General features: G+C 42.0%; 1 protein-coding gene across 22 annotated transcripts in view; it reads right to left on the bottom strand.

The window, feature by feature from the left end:
- Positions 1-1,914: 1,914 nt before the first annotated feature.
- GIGYF2 (GRB10 interacting GYF protein 2) overlaps positions 1,915-19,190 on the bottom strand; it is a 161,263-nt gene continuing 143,987 nt past the window's right edge. For all 22 annotated transcript variants that reach the window (XM_054477539.2, XM_054477535.2, XM_054477541.2 and 19 more), the window contains 6 exons: positions 16,414-16,623; positions 16,095-16,300; positions 14,780-14,934; positions 13,091-13,323; positions 10,227-10,374; positions 1,915-3,733 (listed from right to left, as the gene is read on the bottom strand). In XM_054477539.2, coding sequence (XP_054333514.1) covers positions 3,666-3,733; positions 10,227-10,374; positions 13,091-13,323; positions 14,780-14,934; positions 16,095-16,300; positions 16,414-16,623 — 1,020 coding nt within the window. In that variant the 3' untranslated portion in view covers positions 1,915-3,665. The remainder of the gene's footprint in view (positions 3,734-10,226; positions 10,375-13,090; positions 13,324-14,779; positions 14,935-16,094; positions 16,301-16,413; positions 16,624-19,190) is intronic.

Here is a 19,190-nt window from a genome sequence, read left to right as displayed (position 1 = left end):
CATTTTATACAAAATTACCAATTTTGTTGTCAGTCAATTTTAAAGTAGGGTGCAATATATATACGTATATAACATATATGTATATATTATATATATATTGAAAATGTAAAACATATACTTTTATATACATATTTGTATATATAAAAATATATGCATGTATAAATACAATGGTTTCCCTAAAAAAATTATTTAAATAAAGCCAGAAGTACCATTATCTATCCTAAAATTTAAAAAAAACAAGCTGGGTGCACTGGCCCATAGCTGTAGTCCCAGCTACTTGGGAGGCTGAGGCAACAGGATCACTTGAGCCCAGGGGTTTGAGACCAGCCTGGGCAACATAGTAAGAACCCATCTCCAATACAAAAACAAAAACAAAAACCCTCAACTTAAAGCCAATGAAAATAAAGTCCTTCATGTATGCATAAACTCATTTTATGCAGATATTTCCCAAAAACGGCTATAATATCTCCCACCCAACATGCTCTTCTCCAATGTGACCTTGCCACTCCTTTCATCAAGGGGTGGGGGGGTTTCAGGGAGAGGGTCATGCTCCCTTCTCTTGAATCTGAGTGGGTTTGTGACTACTTTGATGCAATACAGTGTCACAGAAGTGACTCTATGTGACTCCTGAGCTAAGAGCTCAAAAACGTAACACAGCTTCTGCCTGGTTCTCTGGGGGAAGCCAATCACCACTTAAGTTCAACTCCTCTGAAGCTGCCATTCCACAGACGACACACATAAGCTCCTCTAGTCATCAACCCAGCTGAGTTCCCAGCCTACAGCCAACATCAACTGTCATTACATGAGTGAGCCATCTTGGACAGCTTGCCTAATTCATTAAGCCTTCACAGGAGTGATGCCCCGGAAGACATCTGACCGCAACCAAAGACCCCAGGAGAAGAACCACCCAGCTGAGCCCTATCCAAATTCCTGACCCACAGAATGAAGTGGCTGTTGTAAGCCAATCTGGAGGGAATCTGTTATGCACAGCAGCCACCAGCACACCAATCTGCTTGGGGACAGTCTCCATAATCAAACTGTCTTGTCTGGGATGTTTTTAAATCTCTGAATTTAAACCAATCAACCAACAAAACTGGAGCTGGGCATGGTGGCACACACCTGTAGTCCTAGACATTCAGGAGGCTGAGGTGGGAGGATCACTTGAGTCCAGGGGCTTGAGACCAGCATGGGCAACATCACAAGACCCCATCTCCAAAAAAGCCAACCAAACAAAAAACTGGAAGCAAAGAGCGTACAAAACAAATACTTCAAAACTCAGGAAGAGTTAGGAGAATTTGGAAATAAGTTCATAGAACGGGATGAGAAAACGGTGGCTCTAAGTCAAAGGGTGAGCAAATGAGAATATGAAAGAGAGTAGAATTGAGAGAGACAGAAACAAACATTCCCAGGAAAGAGTGTTTCTTTCTACTAAGTGGGAAATTCCTCAGATAGAAGCAAGTCTCCTTGGTTAAGCAAATGGCTGTTCCGTGACCAAAATGACTTTGTTCCCCCTAATCTGCCCATTCCACTCCCAATTTTTTAAAATTTATTTTCATTTTTCCTGAATACACACACAGAGTCTAGTTGGGAAGGTGTGGGCAAGCTCTGGAGGGGTGTGTTCAGAGGGGGTGTGTCTGTGGTATGAGGGCAGGAGCTGATCCACATGTTAGCAGAAAGGGACAGTCAAAAGAAAAAAGATATTTGGTCAAACTTACCGACATCTGCCTTGACCTCTACATTCTCAAATACAGAACCAGCCAGTGCTACGTGGTCTGGCAGAGAAAGAAGCCATGGCTGCCTCCATGTCTTGGGTGCTTGGAGCTTTTCCATGGTACCAAGAGGAACAGTTTAGTGCAGAACTCAGCCTCCATAAAGGTGAGTACAAGAGGTGCACTCAGATAGAATACAATCAGGTTTTATTTAAGTTCTTTTTTATTTTCCTCCACACTGGCAAAAGTTCCGAGGGAGCCTAAAGTTTTGTAAACATTTTAACTATCCCTCTAACCCACCCCCCACTTTTGAATTTACAAAGCAAAGGAGAGTAGGAGCCCCAATTTTTAATGGTTTCCTCTCCCCTCATGCTATTTGATCCAAAAACTATATACAATTTTGTAGCAGTCTCTGTATAGTTATTATACATGTTTAGAAGGGAGGGAGGCAAGAAGGGATAGGGAGAATGGTGATCCAAAAATAATAAAAATAGAAGCCAAATATAATACTCCAAACCCAAACTGCTCTCAGAGCAACTCCAGCCTTCTTCAGGCAACAATGACAGGAAGCAAAGGTGCTTTTCCAGGGGCTGCCCAGACCATAGCACCTCTCGCACAGGCACAGCTGCCCAATGACTCCAACCCAGTGTGAGTGGCAATTCCAGGTGATGTTCTGTAGGGGTTTGGTGGAGGCAGGAAAAGTATTTGTTTATAAATAGGGCTTGAGTACATTTCTACTTGAAGTTTAAGGTTTTAGGAGGCCATGACCAGAAGCCAGGCCAGGCTTCCCGCTCCCATTTTCGCCCATCCCCTCCAGCCCACTGCATCCTCCTGTATAGTAGATTCCATGGATGAAGGTCTTAAAGATGGACAGGTTCTGTATGTTCTCTTTTCAGAAAAGGCAAACAACTTGCCATCCCAGAATCTTTACACAAAACCTTTTCTGGGCTACAGCAAGACACACACGCAATGCTCTGAGGACCAGATGAAATTCCAGGCTTTTATCGGAAGCAAAAGTTTATCCCTATCCAAAAATGAAATTATACAAATTCATACATATGGTAAAGATTCTAGCTGCCTCTTAAACGAGACAAATTTTCAGCAGAAGGGCCCAAAACAAAATGGTCCTAGTCCTCTGAAGTAAAAATATTTATGGGAAAAATCAGTTTTTGTAAGAAAGAAAAATTAAGAATAGTCTCTCTCCCAGGCCATAGAGCTTCCTTTGTCCAATCAGGTTGGAGTATGCCAGGGGAAATCAGCTTGCTCAGAAGTCACTATCTAACGAAGAAAAACATAAATCCTTTCAGAGAAAGGACGCTCAGAAAGAACAAGTGAGGAGTGTGTAACATCAAACCAATCCAACCTCATCTCAACCCCACTCAGGGCCTCTCTGATGCAATCCCAAAGTAAGCAGTGGCAATGCAACTTTCAGACCGGGAGAGCTCTGACTGCCTGTTGGATACTCGAGTCACAGTCCGTGGGGTGTTTTGTTATTGGCCAATGTCTGTTAACCATTAACTCTCTTCATGATTGCACCAGTTAGACCATTTGCCCTGATGGGGGGAAAAAGAAGAAGAAAAAACAAAATAGAAGAAAAAAAGTGACAAGAGAAAGCAAGCTGCTAATGGCCGATCCCAACACACTTTCTGGGAGACAGTAGATGAAATCACAGCACAGTGAACACATGCTGCCCAAAATCAGCCTTGTTGGGGAGTAATCCCAACTGCCACCCCCAAGACACAGGGTCCAGTCCACTTATCTATAGTCTGAGATGTTCACCAACAAAAATGGATTAAAGAATCTTGGACACAAAGGGCCAGAAGAAAAAGCCTGAGATGATCGGTTCTGTGATTTGTTGCAGTGATAAAGAGTAAATGGTGAGTAAGTGTTGTGTCCAAAGGTGGAGACTCCATAGTCGGCAGACAGGAGAGGGATGGCCAGTCCACTGGCAGGTGCTCAGTAGTCATCCAACGTCTCGATTTCACCCATGTTGAGTCGTTCCGATGATGCATTGACTGAAAATCCTGCAGAAAAAAAACTGGCTATGAGTGACCACACCCAGGCAACCAAGTGGCTCAAATTCTAGGTGGTGAGCTGGAATTTAAGTCTGTGTTTGTTTGTGAGACAGGGTTTCATTCTGTCACCCAGGCTGGAGTGCAGTGGCGTGATCTCGGCTCACTGCAACCTCCACCTCCTGGGTTCAAGAGATTCTCATGCCATAGCCTCCCAAGTAGCTGGATTACAGGCACATGCCACCATGCCCGGCTCATTTTCTTGTATTTTTAGTAGAGATAGGGTTCCACCATGTTGGCCAGTCTGGTCTTGAACTCCTGACCTCAAATGATCCGCCCGCCTCGGCCTCCTAAAGTGCTGGGATTACAGGCGTCAGCCAACGTGCCTGGCCAGTCTTTTGTTTTTGAGCATACCACAGAAGTATTACAGGGAGACAAAATAAAGATAAAGGTCACAGCAGTAGCTTTCTGTTCTTCCAATGACAGAGATTCTTTATTTTCTTAGGGTTCTGATATAACCTAATTAGGAAAATAAAACAAAATAGCATCACCAATTAAAAAGAACTGCAGGCCGGGTGCGGTGGCTCATGCCTTAATCCCAGCACTTTGGGAGGCCGAGGCAGGTGGATCACGAGGTCAGGAGATCGAGACCATCCTGGCTAACATAGTGAAACCTCGTCTCTACTAAAAATACAAAAAAAAATTTGCTAGGTGTGGTGGTGGGCACCTGCAGTCCCAGCTACTCGGGAAGCTGAGGCAGAAGAATTGCTTGAACCTGGTCAACGGAGCTTGCAGTGAGCCGAGATCACGCCACTGCACTCCAGCCTGGGTGACAGAGCGAGACTCCGTCTCAAAACAAAATACAAAACAAAAAAACCCCTGCAAACCACTGCTTCAGAGAATCAGAGAAAAGAATGGGATGTGAGTGTGTATCAAGGACAGGCTGGGCTGGCCCTGGGGGAAAGTTCATGCAGGAGGTCTACCTTAAAGAGATGGGGGTGGGCAAGGGGGTTACCATGGAGGGTTGTACACACTAAGTTCTTTGTAACTACTTGACCACATAACTTTGAAATCTGAGTGGGATTAATACCCCTTTAAACCTCAACCCACTTTAATGGGAATACTTCTTCCCACCAGTCAAAAACTTTATGAAAGTTCTGGCCCAGAGCTTTTGATACTCAGGGTAAGAGGCTCCAAGGAAGACACACTATTAAGATCCTTAGAGTCCTCGCATATTCTCTTTGCCACAGTAGACAGAGCAAGATTAAAGTACTCTAACTCGATCTACTGTAAATGCATCTGCAAAGGAAAGGATTTCAGTTAGCAATGTCTGATTAACCAAAAGGGAATCTGGTTTAGAAAAAGCAGTACCAGCATACCCATTGAAGGCAATAAGCAGTACTCACAAACACAACTGACAGTTGAAAACCTAATGCTGGCTGGGCACACTGGAGGCCGAGGTGGGTGGATCACTTGAGGCCAGGAGTTAGAGACCAGACTGACCAACATGGCAAAAACCTGTCGCTACTCAAAATACAAAACATTAGCTGGGCGTGGCGCTGCATGCCTGTAATCCCAGCTACTCGGGAAGCTGAGGCACGAGAATCGCTTGAACCCAGGAGGCAGAGATTTTAGTGAGCTGAGATCACATCACTGCACTCCAGCCTGGGCAACAGAGTGAGATCTTGTCTCAAAAAAAAAAAAAAAAAAAAAAAAGAAAAGAAAACCTAATGCCAAATGCCCAATGGTCACATGTATGTAATTTTTCCAAAACTTCTATAATTGGAGGTTGATAAAAATTATGATGAACAATGCCTCTTTAAACTGAGTGACTCCCCAAAAATGTTCCAGTTCCTCTACCTTGAATAAAATCCCAAACTGTTTTAGCTATTTGAATACCAAAAAGTAAACAGGCAATGCCCTTATTCTAAAAGCAGTTCTGTTAATATTAGCTGGGTTTTCTGCAGCCTCTTGTTTCTTAATGTTCAAGTTTTCAAATAAATACACATTTGAAATGTAACAGTAATAAACAAAAATGTCTTACATAAAAATACGTTAATTAACTGACTCAAAAATATCATGATTCAAAAAAATAAACATGCCTATTTATTAACCAAAAAAGCTGTGGTACAAACTGCTTACAAGACCAAATACAGGGAGAAGCTAAGATTCCAAACCCTATCCTGAGTTTGACCCCATCAACTGTGTTCCAATAACCCACAAGTCTTTTTCTTCCCCCTTGAAAATAATGAAAGCCTTAGTGTTTACATATATATACATATATACATATATATGTATTTTTAAAGACAGGGTCTCACTCTGTCTCCCAGGCTGGAGTGCAGTGGTGCGATCTTGGCTCACTGCAACTTCCACCTCCCGGGCTGAAGCGATCCTCCCACCTCAGCCTCCCCAGTAGCTGGGACTACAAGCGTGTGCCACCATACCCAAGTAATTTTTGTAATTTTTGTAGAGACAAGGTTTTGGCATGTAGCCCAGGCTGGTCCCCAACTCCTGGATTCAAGCAATCCGCCCACGGTGGCCTCTCAAAGTGCTGGGATTACAGGCATGAGTCACCGTGCCTGACCCTAATGTTTATGTTTTTAAAGTAACAGTCAATTAGGCAAGTACAAGAACCTAAAGGCCAAACAGTCTATGAAATAAAATACTACTTTATTCTGAGGCAGATTTTTCATTGATTTCATGTGTATCTTAAGAACAGATAAAATGTGATAAAAGGCAATAATGAACTACATGCAAAAGAAGTGGAAGTGTAATTTAAAAGCTAAATTAATTTTACTCATGCAAAGACAGGAAGGGAAAAGTCTGTGGCCAAAAAAAGTTGATTAATACGTTAATTATCAGTCTAGGCTTTTAGCAAACAGACATATTCTCATTTAACTGTTATTTTAAAAACCAGCAAGGTATGCATTCCTCCTTTGGCTGAATGCCATTCTTTATCAAATTCAGCCATTTGATGGAAGGGAAAGTTCTGGGTACCATGAAACCCAAGGCAACACAAACACGGATTCAGTCCACTACGCCTGGCTCTAAAGATGACATTCTGTGAGGTTCAGAGCATAGTCTCACTCACATGAATTCTTTAAGATTTGTGAGGTTGTTCTTATAAGGAAAGTCTGGGGGGAAACTGTATTGTATGTTTATCACATCTGAGTGCAGGTTGCTGATCCACAATGACCACCTGAAGAGCTCTAAAAAAAGAGGAAGCCAGCCGGGCACGGTGGCTCACCCTTATAATCCCAGCACTTTGGCAGGCCAAGGCGGGCAGATCACGAGGTCAGGAGATCAAGATCATCCTGGCCAACATGGTGAAACCCCGTCTCTACTAAAATACAAAAAAATTAGCTGGCGTGGTGGCACGCACCTGTAGTCCCAGCTACTCGGGAGGCTGAGGCAGGGGAAATCACTTGAACCCGGGAGGTGGAGTTTGCCGTGAGCCAAGATTGCGCCACTGCACTCCAGCCTGGCGGCAGAGCAAGACTCCCGTCTCAAAAAAAAAAAAAAAAAAAAAAGGGGGGGGGGTGGAGGAGAGGAAGCCTATTGGAGATAGGAGATACCGGAGAATACTGACAATTAAAATGAGGCTGTGGCCCCCTCTGCTGGTTTGTTTTAGAAGCAAAATTCTCTTTCCATCAGTGACTGCTTTTTCAATGAAGACTTCCCATTTTCCCATTTTATGCATGGGGAATGTGTAGCTAATGGATAGTTATTAATTTTTTCTCAGTATACAAATTATATGAAATATGTAAATTAAAAAGTAATAAATGAAAATGAAATGAGTAAGTATAGGACAAAAATGAGCAATTATGACAGGAATTTCCAGAGTGAGGTTTAGGTGAGCAGTAATTTTCATAACCTCAGTGAGTAACCCCAATAATTTGTTCAACGTTTGTTTTTCTTCCCCTTCAAGGTATATGGATTCCTTAAACTCTACTCCTAGGATGACCTATCTCCCACACCCTTATAGTGAGGTTTTTAAAGTCCCTTCCTTTCTTAGATCTATAAATAGAAGATGAGATCCAAGGGAATATTTAAGTCCAAACGGTCTGACCTCATTTTCAGAGCAACCTTTTCCCTAACAGCCTATCCTCAAGTCCCAAAGCTTCTTAGCTAGAACCCACAGTTAGAATTTAAGGAATGTTTTAAAATCTATTCACCTATTTCCATCCAAATTGGAAAAAATTTCAGACTGCTCCATCCATTCTTAACATCAACTTTTGAGACAAGCAGAGGAAAACAGAATTGTACCAGATCTACAAGTTCCCAAACCCAGCTTTCAGGCACCAATTCTTTGTTATTATTATTTTTAAATAATATTTTAAATATTATTATTTTAAAATTATTATTATTTTTTTGAGACGGAGTCTCACTCTGTCGCACAGGCTGGAGTGCAGTGGCGTGATCTCAGCTCACTGCAACCTCTGCCTCCCAGGCTCAAGCGATTCTCCTGCCTCAGCCTCCCAAGTAGCTGGGATTATAGGCGCCCACCACCATGCCCAGCTATTTTTGTATTTTTACTAGAGATGGGGTTTCACCATGTTGGCCAGCCTGGTCTCCAACTCCTGGCCTCAAGCGATTCACCTGCCTCAGCCTCCCAAAGATCTGGGATTACAGGCGTGAGTCACCACGTCTGGCTTCAGGCACCAATTCTAAAGGACAGTCCTAAAAGTTAGGTTTTACTGTCATGTTGTTTTCACCAGGGCTGGAAGGCTCTGAGGGAAAGAGAGAATCCTACTAAGGGCACAGTAAGGCTACCACCTGCCTCTCACTGTGCGGGGTCTCACGCTCTTCATGATGTCCCACAGACATTTCAAACTCAACCCAGTCAACACTCAATTCCCCTCAGCCTATTCCATGTTCCACTGCTTATCATTTCACAGCAAATGGCAACACCATCCATCCATCCTGGTCCCCAAGCCTGAGACCTTTCCACTATTCTTGTCCAGTTAATTCTATCCCCTACATTTCTGAAATCCATCTAACTCCTTTTCATCCCCACTACCAAAACCCTATTCCAAGTCACTGGTATCTTTTACCTAGTCTCTACTGCAGCCTCCTCACCGTTCTGCCCTCCTGACAGGACAACAACCGGAACTTCCATCCTTGCGAATGTATTCTATTGCAGACAACATGGTTTTATAGCCACTAATTTTACATTCACAAATAGAAAATAATTTTAGGGCCGGGCGTGGCGGTTCACACCTGTAATCCCAGCACTTTGGGAGGCCAAGGTGGGCAGATCACCTGAAGTCAGGAGTTCAAGACCAGCCTGGCCAACATGGCAAAAACCCCTCTCTACTAAAAATACAAAAATTAGCCAGGTGTGGCAGCATGTGCCTGTAGTCTCAGCTACTCAGGAGGCTGAGGCAAGAGAATCGCTTGAACCCGGGAGGCAGAGGTTGCAGTGAGCTGAGATCACGCCACTGCACTCCAGCCTGAGCAAGAGTGAGACTCCATCTCAAAGAAAAAGAAAAAAAAAAAAAAATGTTAGTTTCATCACTGTTGCAAAAAACATGGGCAGCCTATACTGTTTGTTATTCCTGAGACAGTATTCCCCATCCTTTCTGCCTTTCTTTCAAAGCCCAAATTCAGATGTCACCTTTTCCGCGAAGCTAGAGTGCAGTGGCATGATCACAGCTCACTGCAGCCTTTAACTCCCAGTCAAGGAATCCCCCTGCCTCATTCTCCCAAGTAGCTGGGACTATAGGTGGGCACCACCATGCCTGTTTCGAAAATTTTTGTAGAGATATGGTCTCGCTACATTACCCCAGCTGGTCTCAAACTCCTGGCCTCTAGTGACCCACCTACCTCAGCTTCCCAAAGTGAGCCACTGTGCCCAGCTTGCCTTGCATGGTCCATAATGCTAGACAAAAATAGCCGTGGGTAACACAGAAGGGTGGAAAGAAAACAGGCCTGCCTTGAAATCTCGGCATCCCATAGCAGAAAGCTATGTAACACTGGGAAATGTTCTGAATCTCTGCGCCTTGGTCTACTCATTACTGGTGAAACTGGGATGTCACCTCATAATGCAAAGTAATTCTGAGAATTATATGATACATAGAGTGATTATGAACATATACTGGTTCTCTTCTTGGAAGACCTGATCGGATTAATGGTCTGCTTTCAATACAAATAAGCATTTAAGTTTTTAACATACTTTTAGTATCATTCATTATTAGCATCATTTTCCAACTAAATTACTAAGGATCCTCCAGGGAAATTCATATTAAATATCAAACAATACTTTAAAGCACCAAACAATACTTTAAAGCACCATACAATATAAGCTGTTATTACATGAGGCACAGCTCCTGCACTGAGATGCCCAGTAAATACTGGCTACTTATTTTGAACCAGTTAAAACATTAGTTATTGATAAAAAGAAATATTTCCCTCCTTGAAAAACAATGCTCCATGGAAACTCACACAGGATAACTGTATCACCTGCACTCCTCCAACACTCAGCTGAGACTAGGACTGTGCTCACCTAATAAACTGGGATCTGCTCGGACCATCTTCTGCTTTTTCTTCTTCTTGCCACTCTGCACAGCCTCAAAATTGGATTGTTGGTTGTTGCTTTGATTGGTCTGAAATACTGAATGGAGTGTACTGTGGTTCATCCCCCACACAGAGTCCTGTGAAATAAGCAGCATGACTGAGATTACACAGCAGATTCAGACTTGGCTCACCCTAGGAAAATGTTTGGTTTGTCCTCACCTTATCAAGAATAAGCTTAAAAGCAGAAAAACAAAAAGCTTTTCATCACATGTTCTAATAATAAAATCAAGAGGGGCCACTGAGCCACCATTTTCCTCTATTTAGACCAAGACATCCCACTCAGGGCTCAGTGCCTCCATAAAGCCTGTCCTGGTTAACTCTGGGTTTCCACCCTGCTGTGACGGCAGAACTTCTCTGGTACATACAGAGTCTATACCAAATGCTAGGAAATGAATACTGCAAATAATCATGAGCAGACCACTGCACCCTAGCAATATACACCTCTCACCTAACCAAGAGCAGGAAGTCTCTTTGTTCCCTGGGCCCCAGGACAGAGAGGACAGGGGTGGCATATTACCAAACAAAGTTAAAGTCGTGTACCTTATTTCTATCAGCAATCCAAGAAAGGATCTGGCCCAAAAATACTGTCTGTATACTTTCTACCAACTGGTTACACTATGAAATTGCCTACTAGCCCTTCACGCCTACTTGTGGCTCTATTAGCCAATGAGCCGGTTGAAGGCACAGGTGGTAGTAGTGGGGGAGAAGTGGAAAAAGCTCTGTGGAAGGACAAGCCTGGTGTGAGCATGTGTGTATGCATGCGCCCATGGGTGCACGTGCTTATTGGGCTTCCATCTTCCTGTTTTAGCCCACAGAGGAGCCATTTCACAAATGCAAAGAGCCTTCTATATTGCTATATGATGCCTTCTCCTTAAAATATTTTTCCTAGGGCCGGGCGTGGTAGCTCATGCCTGTAATCCCAGCACTTTGGGAGGCTGAGGCGGGCGGATCATGAGGTCGGGAGTTCAAGACCAGCCTGGCCAACACAGTTAAACCCCGTCTCTACTAAAACTAGAAAAAATTAGCCAGGCATGGTGGTGCGTGCCTGTAGTCCCAGCTACTCGGGAGGCTGAGGAAGGAGAATTGCTTGAACCCGGGAGTTGGAGGTTGCAGTGAGCTGAGATCGCGCTACTGCACTCCAGCTTGGGCAACAGAGTGACACTTCGTCTCAAAAAAAAAAAAAATTTGTTTTTCCTAGTGTTTCAGTGTTTACATCTTTCACTTTTCCTTCAATTTATGCCTGTTAGCCCATTACCCAGTCGGATGTTAAATGCCTTGTACTTCTCTGTATCTTCCACATCCTCATCGCAAGTGACCCATAATGAATACTGATTATCTCTAGAATAACAATTACAGGAGTAAAGGACATGAATATCTTTAAGCCCTTCCATGAGCCTTGCCATCTTGTCTTTCAGAAAACTTGTACAATTGAGTCTCACAGATTCCATATTTGTGAATTCACCTACTTGTTAAAATGTATTTGTAATCCCAAAATGAATACTTGTAGTGCTTTTATGGTCATTTTAGAAATACACATACTCAGAGCAAAAAACACGAGATGCTAAAGGCATATATTCCCAGTCAAGGTAGAACAAGGAAACAATGCCTTCTTGTTACAGTTCTCAATACTGCCAACAAGTGCCCTTTTTGTGGTCTATTTAGTGCCATGTTTTCCAAATTTTTGTGCTTTTTGTTAATGATTTCACTTTTTGTTTGTTTGTTTGTTTTTTGAGGCAGTCTCACTCTGTCACCCAGGCTGGAGTGCAGTGGTGTGATCTTGGCTCACTGCAACCTCTGCCTCCCAGGTTCAAGCAATTCTCTTGCCTCAGCCTCCCGAATAGCTGGGACTATAGGAGCACACCACCAAACCTGGCTAATCTTTGTATTTTTCGTAGAGACGGTATTTCAACATGTTGGCCAAGCTGGTCTTGAACTCCTGACCTCATGATCCAACTGCCTCGGCCTCCCAAAGTGCTGGGATTACAGACGTAAGCCACCAGATTTCACTGTGTAAAGTGGCCCTCAACTATAGTGCTGAAGAACTGGTTGGTGTTCCTAAGCACAGGAAGGCTGTGAGGTGCCTTAGGAAGAAAATACGTGTGCTGGATAAGCTTCATTTGGGCATGAATAGTAGTGCTATTAGTTGTGAGTTCAATGTTAATGAATCAACATATATTAAATGAGGTGTCTTTAAAAAGACACACACATAAAACAAGGTTATGTACTGATCTGGTGAGAAAAATATTGTGACTAGAGGTTTATGGGAACCTAACCCTATATATCCCCTAGGAGCAATGGTTCAGTATTTGCTCAAATTCAGTGTTCATGGGGACTTTACAGAATATAACTACTGTGAATAATGAGAATCACTGCTGTATTTTTTACATCCCCAACAACAACATGAAATATCTGGCATGCTGCAGTGTTGTCAGTACTCAATACAGTGCATCCTGAACACTGGAGAATTCAACATTTTAAGTTTTAACTTTTCAAAACCAGATCTATGGGTTTAACATGTTGAAATGTGCAATCTAACTATGACACAAATACAAACCAAGAAAAATGGAACTGGTAAACCTAGTGTAAAATGAATGCTTGTACTTGCTATTTGGGAGATACACAAAGGTATCTGGACAAGTCATTTGAAAATATGAAGTCTACACATTTTTTAAAGCGTGGTTATTGGATATACAAAAATGGTACCTTTGTATTAATTTTCATTTCTTGGGTTACTCAACATCTAAAGGTATTAATTCTCAGAGGTACTGCATACACTACACTACTATTTTATACCTGCTGTTGTGGCTGCTGCTGCTGCTGCGGCGGCTGCTGCTGCTGCTGCTGCTGTGGCGGCTGCTGTTGCTGCTGCTGCTGACGCTGCTGGTTGGCTTTCTGTTTGGCACGGCGCTCAAGGAACTGCTTGGCAAACTCCTTGGCCTCAGAAGTATCTCCTAAATAGGCCCTGATATAATCATGGACCTCATAAGGAGATTCTACTTCTTTCAGGAAAGAAACAAATGTGGGAACTGCAAAATGGGAGGGGAGAAGATAAGGGTAACAATGAAATAATGAAAGAGAACATACAAAAATCAGTTTCCATTTTTAATGTATCTTTATACCTAATCAAACATTAATGACAGAAACTTGGTAAGTATGCAGCAATTGTGTTTAAATATTCTTTTATCTACCCTATAGAAATGAAAAAAACACTATAATCACAATATCCATATCACATGTTTAATTTCACTGAATGTTATATTGACTGAAACAGTTACTTGACTAAGGCTGAAGTAACTTGGGGATTCATTCTTTCCTTAAGAATCCCCAAATTCGATCAGTATTTATTAACTCCTATGATATGTGCCAGGCACTACAACATATACTAAAGAAAACAGCTATATCCTCCTGGAACTTTCAATCCACTGAGATTTTTTAGAGAGAAATCAAATGGAAAATGTAAGCAGTGTGTGGTATAGGAGAAAAGCATGAGTATCAGAGTTAGACAAACATGGGTTTAAAACCTGACTCTGAAATTTGCTGGCTGTGTGACCTTGATGAGTTATTTAACCATTCTGAGCCTCTGTTTCCTAATTTATAAAATGGGGATAATATCACCTATCTTGTAAAGGTATCTTTAAAAATCACTGCTAATCAAATAACTGGGATACTACATGTTAACTCCAAGAGAGTGCCTAGTACATGGTAGGTGCTTAATGCATGGCAGCCATTACTGTTATTTAAAATTGTTTTCTCTGTAGACTTTTAAACCATTAGATATTGTTACACTGCTGCAAAGGAACTCTTTAATTCCTTTACTGCTATTTTTCACAGTTTCCTGGCTTTAGACAGGGTATCACAGGTGGACTACTTCAATTCAGCCTATTAGTTAGGGGAATCCTGACATGTTGACCAGTCTCTCTTCAAACATTCAGGGATGGGAGACAGTTTTGTTTGTAAACAGCTAACCATGAGCAAGTTTTTCTCTAAACTGTGCCAAAGCCTTTTCACTTCTGCACATTGGTCCTAGTTTTATCTCACACAAAATAACTGTACTTGCTTTATCACAATTCCCATTTCCTCCCCCAAAGGTAGAAAGGGAATGATGTCACATCACTTCAGCCATCACTTGTCCAGGTTGACCTTTGTCCCCAGCATGAGAGTTACTTTTTTTAACTTGACATAGCTGGCAATGTTCCCCATAAAATGAACAGTATGGAACTAAGACCTCCTCTGTCCTGTGTATCATTAAGGCAGTCTAAGATGGCATTTACTTTTTGACAACCACCAATAATTTATTTGAGTTTAGTATTGGACTTTTCTCACAATTAATACTATTAAAGAGTCAAGCTTCTATGGCAGGTGCAGGAGTTGACCTCCTTAGATTTCATCTTTTGACTTTTGGCCCACTGTTCAAATTTGCCAGCCTCTCTGTGGGTCCTGCTCTGTCATTCCACATGCCGGGTTTCCCTCCCCAATTCTTACCATCCAAGTTATTTGCCGTATTAAGGGCATGAAGCATCTGTTCACACCACTGCGTAAATCCATCTTGGGCTTTATTTACTCCCTGAAAGAGCTTCAGCAACTTTTCTTCTTCTTCTACTTTCTTATTCTGCCGGTTAGACACACCTACAGATTTACTAAAGCAAAACAATAGGGTGATATTATATTCCCAGAAACTGTTACTATATGATTATAGTACAACACCATAAACAGATAATGTCTTGGCAATACTGGATGGATGCCCAGTAAATAATCCAATGCTTGGCTTCAAAAAAGAAAACAATTCAAATATTTGGATTGGATATACCCTTAAAATCTAGCCTCAGTTAATATATCCTAATTTGTGAATACAGGGTTTCTATTTAGAAGAAATGATGAAATTCTTCCTATGTGTCCTTAGGTAAGTTGCTTAATTTTACTAAGCCTCAGTGTCCTCATCTGTAAAATGGTACTAACACTTTTTTGGGTTATCATAAGTAATAAAGATGTTCTATGAAAAGGACTACAGCACAGTGCCTGGCAAAGATGCTCAATAAACTAACAGAAATTTATTGTTCTATTCATAATATGTTAGGCCCTAAATCAAGAAGAAACAATCTGACAACACTACCATTTATTAAGTAGTTACTATGTGCCAGGCACTTACTACTTATCATGTATTCATTTAATCTTTACAATTACATGCATAAAGTTGTTATTATTATCTTCATTTTACCGATGAGGGAACTGAGGCCCAAAGAGGTTCCCTCTTGCCCAAGGTCACACAGCTAATAAGTGGTAGTGCTGGGATTTGAGTTCATGTATTTAACACTAAAACCCATGCTCGTTCAACAACACTGTATACTGAAGAAGGAAAGATGAAGAGGAAAATGTAACTAACTTATAAAAATAAACAGGTTTAAGGTCATTACAGAGGTATTTTATAATACTCATATTAATAGTATAAATTACTTAAAAATACAAATATAGGAAAAATGCTAAGGTATCTAGAAAATACCTTGGAGAAATGTTCAACAACACAACAAAAACATTATACTATTCCTAATATTTATTAAGTGGTTACCATGTGCTAGGCGATAGAATAAGTGCTCAGCAGGAGCCCCAAGAAATAATATGAATGTGTTTCTATGGGGAAGAAAGCAATCACCATAATTATGACTGCATGTGCTTGAACACAGATGAAAACGGTAAGTAAAAACTAAATAACTACCTTTTCCTGCCCACTCAACATCCCACTTCCTCCATCCCCACCTCCCAACCAACCAAGGTGCATAGGTGTGGTCATTTTGAGCCCTACCTGAGACTGGCGTTGTTTTTATTTTTATTTGTTGAATTCCTAGGTCCCACGTCTTTCACTGCATCATCCCAGAATCCCATGTTGGAGTTTTTAGTGTCAGCATTACTCCAAATACTACTGACTAGGTCAGATGCCCACTGGTTAGGAGGACCAGTATTTATAGAGCCCCAAACAGAATTCCCAATGCTGGTGTGCAGGTTGGAATGCTGTTAAAGAAAAAGAGAAAAATGATTATTGTGAATCATGTTAAAAAGATAAGAAGACAGTCAGAAAAGATAATACTAGTCCATACAACGACAGCTTAGGAAAATGCACACACCGTATTGTTACGAGCTCTGTTTGGTTGCTGGTGCTGCTGCTGCTGCTGCTGCTGCTTTTGCATTTGCCTGGCCTCTTCCTGCTGGATCTCCAGAAGAGATTTCGTGGTACCTGAAGGTTTGCTGACATTCCCCCAACCTGAGAGTTTCTGCTGTTGCTGCTGCTGCTGCTGCTGAAGAGCTTTCATCAACTCCCTCTGCTGGCGCCTTTGCTGTTGCATAAAAATAGAAGCTAGCTGAGAATTCCTGTTTTTAGATAATAGTTATAAATATCCAGTATACTAAATGGAATGTAAATACATAGCAGCTACATAAAATTAACTTGATGGGATTAAATTCTGCTGTTGCAAATAAAAATGTAAATCGCCAACAGTATTAAAAAGGAGAATAAAAACGTCAAATGCAAAATTACTTCTTTTTTTATTGTTGTTGAGACTGTGTCTCACTCTTTCGCCCAGGCTGGAGTGCAGTGGCACACTCTCAGCCCACTGGAACCTCCACCTCCCAGGTTCAAGCAATGATGCCCGGTTAATTTTTTGTATTTTTAGTAGAGATGGGATTTCACCATATTGGCCGGGCTGGTCTCGAACTCCTGGCCTCAAGCGATCTGCCCACCTCGGCTTCCCAAAGTGCTGGGATTACAGGCGTGAGCCACAGTGCCCGGCCTCAGAATTACTTTTTTTTTTTTTTTTTGAGACAGGGTCTTGCTCTTTCGCCCCGGCTGGAGTGCAATGGCACCATCTCAGCTCATGGCAACCTCCGCCTCCCGGGTTCAAGTGATTCTCCTGCCTCGGCCTCCTGAGTAGTTCGGATTACAGGCGCCCGCCACCACACCACGCCTGGCTAATTTTTGTATTTTTAGTAGAGACGGGGTTTCACCATGTTGGTCAGGCTGGTCTCGAACTCCTGACCTTGTAATCCACCCGCCTCAGCCTCCCAAAGTGCTGGGATTACAGGAGTGAGCCACCGCGCCTGGCCAGAATTACTTCTTAAAAATTAAGTAGGCCTTTGGTTAAGCACAGAAATAAAACACATGTTTACTTCCTAAAGCCCCCACCAAAATGACAGATTATATATACACACACACACACACACATACATACACATACATACATACATACACACAGCATAAACACATGAGGACAAAGAAAACAGAATAGATTTTTTAAAATCTGAAAAGCAGATAAATAATGAGAACCAATGTAATAGACCTAATAAATTGAAATCTAAGGAGCTCAGAAACAGGCAGATTCACAAAGAAGGCTCAAGAACTCGAGGTACTGATTCTCTCAAACAGAGGAAGATTGGCTGAAAGGCTGTAAAAAGAAGCAGTAAGACTCCAGATTGCCTCCCGCACTCTATGCAGTTAGGCAATTCACTCTCCCTCACCACAGCAGAAAACTGAACATTTCCTGTCTGAAGAAGCCAAACCAGACTGGCACATTATCCTGTGGGGAAGTCAACCAGCTTGACAAGAGAACACACCTATAGGTAGGTACCAACAAATTGGGGTGGGGGTAGGGGTGGAGGTCCCCAACAGAACAACCCAGCCAGAAACTATTACAGGAAAGCCAATCAAGGTGCTGTACATATCAGAACCTCCAATCAGCTTCTGAGTGCCTTATTTGTAAATAGGAACAAACAGCCCAGAATTACCAAACATTTGACATAAACTTCTAACATAAAAGCCAAAGACCAAAACAAAAATAATTCAGCAGAAATAGAAATAAGAGAACGGGAAAATAGGAGTTGGGTTTTTAAGAAGCCATCAGTAAGTAAGATCCTTAGAGAGGTAAGATGGTGCATTTAATGAAACAAGAATAAAAGGCTATAAAAAATACTTAAAGAACAAAATAAGGACTCACAGACGTTTGATATAGCATATATTAAAAGCTCAACAGGGCCAGGTGTGGTAGCTCATGCCTGTAATACCCAACAGTTTGGGAAGCCTAGGCAGGAGAATCACTTGAGCTCAGGAGTTCAAGGTTACAGTGAGTTACCATCACACCACTGCACTCCAGCCTGGGTGACTGAGCAAGACCCTGTCCCTAACAGGAGAAGCCCAATAGAAGGACTGGAGGTAAAACTGAGAAAATGCCCCATAGAAAAGATAAAAAGGGCAGGGCGCGGTGGCCCATGCCTATAATCCCAACACTCTGGGAGGCCAAGGTGGGAAGATCGCTTGAGCTCAGGAGTTTGAGGGCAGCCTGGGTAATGTAGTGACACTCGTCTCAAAAAAAAAAAAAAAAAAAAAAATTTAAATTAGCCAGGCATGGTGGCACACGCCTGTAGTCCTAGCTACATTCTAGCCCAGGAGACACAGCGAGATCTTATCAAAAAAGATAAAAGCACAGAGATGGAAAACAGGAGAAAAAACATGAGAAAATCAAAATCAGTCCTGGGAGAAACATGTAAATAACAGGAACTTAAGAAAAACAAAACAGCAGCTATATAGCAAACTGAGAGTGTCCCGATTGGAACAGGTTAGAGGCCCCCAGAAAGGATGCCTCCAGGGATGATAATGAAATAAAATCATCTTGGGTTTTTCTATGTAAGAAATATGTGAAATGTGTATTAAGAGGCACCCTTATGAAAGGTATAGGAAGACTTAAAAGTTCCAAGAAAATTAAATGAAAATACAAATGAAGGCCGGGCATGGTGGCTCATGCCTGTTATCCCAGCACTTTGGGAGGCCAAGGCGGGTGGATCACTTGAGGTCAGGTGTTTGAAACCAGCCTGGCCAACATGGTGAAACTCCGTCTCTACTAAAAATACTAAA

Source organism: Pongo pygmaeus, chromosome 11, assembly GCF_028885625.2.
Source record: "Pongo pygmaeus isolate AG05252 chromosome 11, NHGRI_mPonPyg2-v2.0_pri, whole genome shotgun sequence".
Classification (NCBI taxonomy): domain Eukaryota; kingdom Metazoa; phylum Chordata; class Mammalia; order Primates; family Hominidae; genus Pongo; species Pongo pygmaeus.
Note: the sequence above shows the minus strand (reverse complement) of the source record. Positions and strands in the feature narration are given on the sequence as shown.